Raw genomic sequence first — 9,957 nt, forward strand, 5'->3', positions numbered from 1 at the left:
ACCTGACCCTCAATGCAGCTGGCTCATCCAGAACATATTTGAATATTTATCCACACTATTTACTGTGTAAAGTCCTATTCTCTAGAAGGAAAAGGCAGTGATTGTACAAGGCATCTCTCTAAGTATAGACACAGCTTGCAGCATGAAAACAAAAAAAGCTCTTGCTAGTAGTACCTAAGAGCCTTTCTAGCAAAAGGATTTTCTTTGTGATGCAAACTCTACTGATGCTAGGGTTTTGGCTCATACAGAAGTGTCACCAAAATCATGTCTCTTGACAGTGGTGCTGCCGAGACACTTGACCTGTATGTGATTTTAATTTCAGCTGCTTGTTGTACTGCTGAGAGGAGATGTGGGCCATGAATCTCTGCTGCCATGTGTCTACAAATACATGGTGTCTCACTTTGATGTCTGCCCTGACTGTAGCAGGAGCTGGTTGCCAAACAGCATTTTCACAGGCTGCTAAATGGCCATGAAAGCCCTTTGCTTGGCCACAGAGTGTTCTCACCTGCAAAGATGAATCGGGGGCATCCTGGCTGATCTTTTCCTCCATTGACAAAATAATCGATGTGGCCTACAGGAATCCGGATCCCGAAATCTGAAAGGAGGTGAAATGCCACTTCATTCTTGACTCTTCTTGGCTTTACCCTACATGGTGTTTGACAGGCCCCAATAATTGGTTGAACATTAGTAGTGCTGAACCCAGCTCCAGTGCTGGAGACAGCAAGGACAGATTTCCTGTTCCTATATGCCCGCGTTGTGCAGGTTTGCTGCACAGACTAGAGAGTGCTCCAGTTCCCCTGACTGGGAACTGTGGCTTAATCACCACCTCTGTGACTCAGGTTCTTGATTCCATATAAAGGAGAACAAAACTGACCACAACCTTAATGGCGGATTATGAGGCATGATTGAGAGTTATGTTGGTAGGCATTTTCATGATCTCCAGGCAAGAGGTGTGACTCAAAGGCACCACATTATTCTTTGGCCTATGTAGACCCTAAGTGCTTTAGAAAAGTTACTCTGTTGTTGCACCAGGTGTTGGTTTGACTCTGTTACTTTCCACCGGCACTCATAGTGGCACATTTCTTATGTCAGGTGGGAAAAAGCAAAGTGAGACCAGACATGTAAATTCCTTCCACGTGGTAAAAGTCACGATGAGCTGACTCTGCATAAACTCACTCTGCTGTAGCAGGGTTAAGGAATAAATATTTGGTGGAAGATTGCCCTCTGTCTAATCTCCACCTGTCTGTTGCTGTGAAGTGCTCTGGGGTATGGATACCTGCCAATGAATTAATCATTAAAGCCTATCTAATCAAGAAACTTTCTCAGAGTGAAACTGAACTCATGGTAATCTGGCATAAAAGGGGCAAAGACCTACACACTCCTTAGCAATAACGATGGCAGGAGGAACAGAAGCTCGGGCTGAAGAAGATGGAAGCCAGCTTACTGTCAGCATCGGTATGAATGGCTTCCACGAAGAGGGCATCCCCAGAATCCAGGCGTTCCTCAGGGCTGGCTCTGGTGTACTTAGGGCCCGCAGGATCCAGGCCTGTAACAAAATCAAATGCCTCAACGACAAGTGCTCTTCAGCCCCTCTTTTTCTTATTTCTAGGCCAGTTATTTTATCCAAAACTTTAAAAATGTTGCTAGGCAGAAGTGATAAATTATTCCCAGGTTGCACTGATTATGCTCCAGAATGGTTTCTGTCCCTGCTAACTTCCACTACAGCTTCCTTACCTTGTCCTCCACTGTTCCGCTCCCCTTTAGCAGTTTTGTACCTCAAGTTTCTAGTCTGTAAAGCCATGACTGAGCTTCAAATAACTCTGACAGAGCGGGTGCAGAGCATCTTATGGGTTTTCAGTGAAAGAGAATCAAACTCATAACATCTGCTCTAATTGTACTGTCATCTGTATTAGCACTACAGTCTGAGAAATGTCACTGAAGATGATCAGTTAAGTGATGAATTCAGCATCCCAGGCATTAACCAATCCAAGCATTACAAAGGTTTGATACTATCAAACATCTTTAAAACAAAGAGGCTTCTGAGCCCTCTCCCCACAAATAAAATCAAGTCCTTAAGCAGCCATCTATGTTTTTGCCTAAAACTTGCTCCTACAGCAACTTCTGGGGAGTCAAAGGAATACAGAAACTTATCCTTGGCAATACCAAGGAACAGGTTAAAGATCTTTTTTTGTTTGTTTGTTCTGGCTGAGGTTTATCCTGTTCACTTTTCATAGAAAAGTAATCTCACAAGATTTTTTTCACTCCTCAGGCAAGAACACTAGTTTAAGAAGCAGCTCTGCTCCACATGCCACCTAGCCTCAGAGCTGGCCAGTTTCACCACCTTGGACTCAGTCTCATTAATTCTCTATGGAGAAGGCAACATCAACAACATACAAACTGATGTGTCTGTATTTGTGAGGGGGGAGGGAAGGAGGAAAAGGGAAAGAAGGAAAAATATTTCTTTCCTGTTCTTTCTATAAATAAAAGCTAATAATGGGATAAGTGGTCAGAAGAATTTACTGCTTTAATTTTTCTTCTGCGTTCTTTAATCTTGACACATACAAAAAAGCTGAAAGGTTCCCCACCCACTTCTACAGACCAAGTTTTAGCTAAAGGCTTTAAGAGATACTGAAAAGTGTTATTTGGTATACCTTAAAGTCCTTCCTGAGGAGGGAGAAACACCTAATATGAGCAACAGTCAATTCTAGCACAGCTCCGAGGCAAGCACATTTCTGTACTCTATTCTCTATCCTATCTCCTCCAGGCACAAGCTGCATAAACTCCATTGAGATGTACATCCTCAGCAGCTAAGAAAACTATTCACTGAAGCTATACTGTATGCAACCGAATTCCTTCAGGCTTTTTCATTTCCTCTGCAAGTATTGAAACAAATTGCTCTTCAGCAATTTTGGATATGGGCTGTTCATTCCAGTGCCTGTACCGTTTGCTTTCCTGCACAGGGAAATACCCACAGGAACAGGCATGGGTTAAAGAAACTCACTTCACAAAAATAAAGTCTGTGTTCTGATCTCCAAGACTCACTCTGGTTTTGCTCCACAGCTCTTTTTAGGTGTTTGAAAACACTTCAGCAAATTATGGCTCTGGGATCACATTCCTCTGTGCATCTATGCATGTGTGTGAGGAGGCAGGAGATGAGATCAGACATATCTTGGGTCTAATTCCACTGGTCTTTAGGCTCCTAAATCTGAACTGGAACCTGCAATGCCCAGTGTGCCTATGAAATCATAGGACAATCATGAGTGTAGAAAAAGGGTTGTCTTCTAGCAGAGTTAAAAATTGATGGAATAAATAAACCTACAGAGCTTTTATTACATGTAGACAACATAAAGGGGAAGAGTCTCTGACTCTGAAGTTAATTACCATGGTTTCCTGGGAAAGTGTCTGCTTCTGCTCCTCTGAAGATGTTGCTGATCATAAAATCCTGGTGCAGGAGAGTGGTTACTCCAAGTCCCTCCTAATGTAAACTTTGATTCACAGCTTAAAAAAGGGCCTGGCATGAAACTCAATTCCTGTTAAGAAATGCCTGTATTTCATGCAGCGTGTGTAGCTGTGACTTGTGAAAGCTGAACCAACATTTCTCTGGACTGCCCTGCTGAGTGTACAGTGAGACGCTCCTTGAGCACACCTCTGTGAGACAGACCTCAGCATGGGCTGAGGCAAACTGGGAGCTGTGGTCACTCTACTGGACCCCACTGGAGCCTTTATGTCTGTTCCTTCTTGGTGGCATTTTCCCTCTATCAAAATGAATATCCATCTCTGGGTATTCCCAGAACTTGACAAGACCCTCAACCTGATCTGACTTAGAAGGCAGCCCTGCTTTCAGTGGGTGGGGGTGGACTAGAGACCTTCCAAGGTCCCTAAAGCATTCTGTGACTCTATTCATGCTCCATACCTAAAGGCTGACAAGGCCCTGAGTGAACCCAAAAGCTCTAAATATCATGAGCAGCCTCTAACCATCTTTCTCTGTAATTCCCGCATTGCAACCTCTTCCTCACACCCAGGAGTCTGGCTCTCTGTGTTTAAGGTCAGTTCTGATTTGGTACAACTGGGCGACCATAGACCAGTCTACTGTGAAAACAGATGACTTGTGGGGGAGAACAGCAAGAAGCCTCATCTGGGGCCTCCCAACATTGGCTCAGGCTCTTGCCTTTGGTCCTTGCCTGAGCTGTGTTGTAGGGATGCCATGCCTAGCCCTGTATCTTGCTGGTCTTGCTTCTATCTTGCTGACTTGAATTCCTGGCTCAACCTTGGGCTTGCCTCATCACTACAGACTTGACTGTGGATGACCCTGGTTCCTGTCACTGGACCTGCTCTGCTCTTCTTGCCCAGATATGGTAGGACTGTGTTCCTTGCCAGGGAGGCCACTGCCCCTGCCTGCCTTGTTGTCACCCTTGGCTCTCAGCTCACTTTTTCCTGCAGAGCCACTCACTCTTGCCGCTCCCCAACAACGACATGCATTGTGGGCTTTAATTTTAAGAACCACAGAGGTATACAGGCTATAAAGTGGAAGGAAAGCACGTGGGTGTTGTGGGGTTTCATTAGTCACAAGGCCTCATATTCTTTTAAGCTGGCACCAATTTGAAGAGTGGAGCAGAGGTGGAAGGACCCTTTTGCAAATACATGCATTCTTTTGGCAGTGTGGAGAGGACTGATGGCTGGAAAGACATTGTCAGTCTCTTCTGAAGCTAGGGAGAAGCCTGTAAGCTTGGATCTAATGAGCCCTTATGCAATTAAAAGATCACTATGGATGACTCCCCTTCCTTGCTCTTTCATTCTCTCCCTTGAAGAGCAGGTGAGGACCCAAGACTCAGTTTCATAATACCTGTTATCCGTCCCAGCTGACCGCCATGGAAGTGCCCCACTAGGCCCCCGACATGTGCACCAAGGCTTACCCCAATGATGTGGATGGATGTCCCTGAGACTCCCAGGGCCTGTGGATCAATGATAATACAAATTCATGTTGCTGTAGCAGAAAGGCAAAATACCCTGTCCCAGCCCACACAGCAGCTCCATAACTCTTCTAACATAGGACTGCTTTTGAGGTGTATGGTGGAGAACTAAATAGATGTGCGAATGATGGGTATTGCCCTTTCTGTTTTTCAGAGTCTTTCTTCAGGTCCACAGATGCAAACCCAACACTAACCAGGTCAGTCAGATGCTCCTGTTCATAACTACATATCCTGTAGCTTCTCCTTCCATGGCTTGCTTCAGACTGAATTTCCCCCTCTCAGCTGAGTGACCCATGTTCACCATGTGAATAATCTTTTCCTCAGTAAAGCAGAGGAAATCTTTTATTCCACTCTTATACCACCATTGTACCAATATCCTGATTAGTATTTTAAGAGTAAATTTTCAGAGATTAAGGATTTATCCATGAGCTGAACTGCCAGCTAAAGCACAGCCACTTAGATGTGATGTGAGATGACTCCATCCAAAGGAATCCAGCTGCCTGCAGGCTAGTCTGCATGATGCAGTGCCATACAATGGAAGGGAATACCGTGCACGAGAGCATGGGGGCAAGATGAAAAATCCTGACTTTGAAATGTATGACGCCATATCCTGAAGCAGTACTGAGGCTTATGAGAAGCCCAATATAGTCTTCTGTGGTGTAGTGTTCCAGGAGAGGCTGGACAGAGAAAGTCCTTAAGTGCTGGGCTAGAGCTCAGCACAGACATGGAATGAGTGGTGGTGGGGACACTGTCCAGCTCAGTCATTTGTTCACTGTGTGACCTACTCAGTAATGAGGGGTGACAGTCCTCTCCCCGCCCCTGCAAACCCACCTCCCCATCCTCCTAATGACATAGCAGCTCCAAGGGTTGCCATATTTCTGGACAGAAATGTGTGACTGTGCACAATGTGGTGCATACCCAGGAACTCCCATGCTGTGCAGCCTGGGTCTGCAGTGCAAACATCACACTGAGCGTTTACACATAGCTGGTTAACACAAAGATGTATCGCCCTCATTGCATAAGTGTTGTTCAGCTGTGCTGTGCACAAATGAGCTGGGACACATCTGGGGATTTCCAGCTACTGGAACGTATACCTGAAGCCCAAAGCAAATATAAAATAGCCTCAAATCCCACCCTCTCCAGCTCCCTGGACAAAATTTCCAGGCAGAAGAAGAAGACTGTGCAGTGGAGCATGGCCCTGAGAAAACCAAAGGCATCCTTCAGGTTTGTCCCAGGCTGGAGAGGCAGCTGACAACTGGGATGTTTTTCCAGAAAATGTCAAAACTCAAGAGAAAAAAGAAAAACAGTGACATGCTCAAGCCTGGACAGAGAGAAGGAAAAAAGAAATCTCTTTAGTGCTACACAGCATTCGCTCTGGAATAAAGAGCCCGCTTGTCCAACTCCTGGAGACAGCAGGTTGGGAGCAGTTCTCTGGGTTGTTTGCATGAATTATGTTCTCTGGCCATGCTCCCTCCTCCCCCCCCGGAAATGCACAGTAGCTTACCAGGAGCTTGCTGATGAATTGTGAGATGGAGAGGGCCAGCTGTGTGACATTTTCCACTGCGGAGGGATAGGCTCCTGTAGACCCATAAACCCAGTCTACTGCAATCACATTCACCTGGCTTGTGTGCAGTATGGCATGGACAAGCCCTTCAATCCAGGAAGGTTTGGTGCCCAAAGCCCTATGGAGTCATCAGAAACCAATGTTAGGTGTCTTCCAAAGTAAGGCACGTGCCAATGTGTTGTTCACTGGTGCTGGAGCTTCACATGTCTCAGAGGAGGCTGCCAGACAGTTGCTGAAAGTTTTTTCTGGTGCCAGACATCCACCCACACCTGGCATTTATCTGCGCTGGTGTAATAACACTCTCCAGAATGGGCCAATTCAGAAAGGAACCAGATATTTTAATGAATGAATTTGCAGGGCTCAGGCTGAGATCTCAGTCTTGCTATGGTGCTTCAGTTAGCCACCACAGAGCCCATCTGGAGTAAGTGAGCTGACCAGGAAAACCTGGATCCTGCTCTGCTACCAACTGGCAGGAAAGTCCTTGGTCAAATCACATAGTCTTTCACTTCTACATTTCCTCATCTGTAGACAATTAAAAAAAGATTCTATACCCCGGAATTCAAGGAAAACTGAGGAGGCTGTGTTCTACCCACTTCCCCTAATACTACCTGGTGGGGGGTGTGCTATGTCACATGAGGGCAACAGCTGGTTTTCTGAAAAGACCCTGCAACATCTTCTGTGGTTTCATCCTGGTCTTCTAAGAACTTCCCATTCAGGCTTTTGCACATCAAACCAAAAAATGTTTATAGGGTCACACCTGGCTGAAAAATGGCACAGTAAAATAAGCTTGCAGAATGATGACAGCTTAAAAAACCCCAGCTCAAATCCCTACAGTTTCAAGTATAGAAGTATAATGTGTCTGGCAGGGCTCCTAAACAGCTGAATAATCCAGGCTGTTGATAAATCAGGACATGAACTCCAAGGAGACAATTTAAAGGGGCAAGAATCTTGAAGAAAAGACTTCTTAAATAAAAAGGTTGAAAGAAGGAAAGAAAAGGAGGTAAAAGATGAGAGAGCAAGAAAGATAATTTCCTAACTTTTTTTAGGCTCCAAAAAATGTGAAACACATGCAAAATAGGCAGCTGGTCACAAACTAAAGGACTTCAATTTGTGTTGTAGTGAGGGTTGTCAGCAGTATTTTCCACACCTCTGGCCCTGGCCCACCAACAGTCTCCCAGACAATTCCCAGGTCCAGTTTGGGGCTGAGGACCCTAGACTCTGTACTTAGCAGGTGTTTTGCATGCAGCCACTCTGCTGGGGAGACTAAGAACATCACACAAGCAGGGAGTTTCCATGCCAGCCCCACCCAGTGCTTGGGAATGCCCCAGCAGTGTTTAATTTACCAGTAAAAACTTAAGTCACTGTTCTCTTCTTTCTCTCACCTGAAGCCATGGATTATGATCTTGGTTTTCAGGCTGCTGTTGAAGCTGGAGTTCTTGATGCCATCATCAGCTAAAATCAGCTTGCCACAACTGGGGCTTGAGGAGGTGAACAGAAGAAACTGGACCTTAAGTTTACTGCCCCGTAGGAAATTTGCTGTCCGGAAGTCAGTGCAGTGATGCCCTGAGAGCCTATCTGTATTCCCTGCAATGAGAGGGAGTGAATAGCATATTCAGTTTGTGTCTGTGCAATGTTCGTTAGGAAAATGAAGGTAGCAATCTTGCTTCTATTGATAAAGATTAAAAGGATAAAACACAAATTAAAATCAGCCTATTCTGTAAACTTTATCTGTCTGATAAAGTTGTTTCTGTCCTTTGATGGAATTCCAGCACTGGCTGGGGAAGATAACTGTGGATGTCATGGTAGCTTTGACTTCTGAGAGTTGTTTTGCTGAGATGTGAATGACGTTCTGTTGAGGTTTTTTTTCCAAATTGGCCACACATGCCAGCTACTAAGTACATTAGATTGAACAGCTGGCTATTAAATCTTTAAAAAAATGGTTGCCAACAGGTAGTCACCACTGAATGGGGATATTTCTATTCAAATTCTGGCAGGCTTAGTAGAAGGTGCAAGTCTAATTGACAATTGTATCAAAAATCCAGAAATAAATATGAGAATGCTGATGACAAAATGTGTCAATTATAGTTTCCCGATTGATAATTTACTGGATGAGAATGCTTTATGGGAAGGAAAAGGCAGCTACTTTGATCTAGACAACAACAACAAAAAATCTCAAACTTGTAACTAGTAAAAAACTGAGCAAATTTAGGCTAGAAAGCAAGCATAGAAGTTTAGCAGTATGTATGGCTAGCCGTATGTGTAGCTAGGTTACCCACAGAAGAGCTGGATTATCCATCTTTTGTCATTCCAGAGGACTGGCTGCTACTTTGGAAGGCTTGTTGAAGGTAAATTGTTGGATTTACTGAAGGACTGAAGATTAAATTTATTACCCTGTGATGAGCAGGAAGCCAAGTAATTGATTAAATGATCCCTTCTGACCTAAAAAATGTTACTTTATGAACTGGCATAGTTGCATCCTGCTGCTGCAATGACAATGCATGCACCTTCCCTTTCTGGACTGGAGGAAGCGAAACGGCCCTGAATGTGCATGTACAATAAAATAAAAATTAAAAAATGTAAAAATCAAACAACCAGCTTCCTAACTGCTGGCTGTTCCCATAGAAGACACTTTACAGTAGCTAAGCGGAACATGGCCTAAGGGTCAGCACAAAGAAGTGAGATTCAACATTCAGATTCTCCCTTAAGGGATGTGACTATCCCTTACTGTTGTTTATTTTGGTCTTCCTGTGTACTGAAGGCAAGAGAGAAAGAGATGTTCTCTGAGATCAGTTCGGAAAAACAGCAGCTCATGAGCCAGCTTAACTAGCAAGGGCAGGTTCAGTGCAAGCACAATGCATGTCAGAAATGGTGTAAGACGAGGGGGATCATGAGTAAAGGTAAGGCAGGAGGTGCACTGCTGAGAAGCTGCAGGTGATGTGGGACTGTAGTGATGGCCACAAAAGCAGTTTCATTGACAGCACAATTAAAGAAAGAAATGGAAGTGTGGCGTCTGTTTATTTTCTCTAAGCTACTGCACATTACACTTGCTAAGCTTTCAAAGCAGGAGATGCCAGTGCCAGAGGTCAAGTGGTCCCTTTTCCGCTTCCTTACACTTCAGGGTAAACCCGGATCATTCTTTTAAATCAGGTTAGTGGAATTAAATCACTGAGACCGATTGAATCAAAGCTTGGGAGAAGAAAGGACCATTCTTGCACTACCCTTTCTCCTGGCACCTAACTAGATTATAGCAAGGGCCTCTTGACACACAGTTTGTTTAGGGGGAATCGAATTCAGATCCTTCTATGTAAAACCCTCAATCCCTTGCCATGCACTCATGTTTTTCTTACCTGCTTGTGCTGAGCTGAGCAGCAAGAGGACAGCAAGAACAATGAGCAGCTTTCTCTTTGGATCCTCAACCATCTT

The 9,957-nt window shown here is 44.6% G+C and overlaps 2 protein-coding genes across 4 annotated transcripts in view; one reads left to right on the forward strand and one right to left on the reverse strand.

The window, feature by feature from the left end:
• The window catches only part of POPDC2 (popeye domain cAMP effector 2), a 24,620-nt gene extending 21,706 nt beyond the window's left edge, over positions 1-2,914 (forward strand). Inside the window, exon 4 of one of the 3 annotated variants that reach the window (XM_072881685.1) lies at positions 323-2,192. In XM_072881685.1, the coding sequence (XP_072737786.1) occupies positions 323-360 (38 nt within the window). In that variant the 3' untranslated portion in view covers positions 361-2,192. The other 2 variants (XM_072881660.1, XM_072881649.1) reach the window with 2 other exon arrangements.
• Positions 1-9,957, reverse strand: part of PLA1A (phospholipase A1 member A) — a 17,505-nt gene extending 7,548 nt beyond the window's left edge. Inside the window, exons 1-6 of the mRNA XM_072881700.1 lie at positions 9,882-9,957; positions 7,917-8,118; positions 6,475-6,652; positions 4,844-4,952; positions 1,445-1,546; positions 506-595 (exon numbers count right to left, since the gene is read on the reverse strand). Coding sequence (XP_072737801.1) covers positions 506-595; positions 1,445-1,546; positions 4,844-4,952; positions 6,475-6,652; positions 7,917-8,118; positions 9,882-9,954 — 754 coding nt within the window. The 5' untranslated portion in view covers positions 9,955-9,957. The remainder of the gene's footprint in view (positions 1-505; positions 596-1,444; positions 1,547-4,843; positions 4,953-6,474; positions 6,653-7,916; positions 8,119-9,881) is intronic.

This window comes from Ciconia boyciana, chromosome 1 (assembly GCF_034638445.1).
Source record: "Ciconia boyciana chromosome 1, ASM3463844v1, whole genome shotgun sequence".
Taxonomy (NCBI): Eukaryota; Metazoa; Chordata; class Aves; order Ciconiiformes; family Ciconiidae; genus Ciconia; species Ciconia boyciana.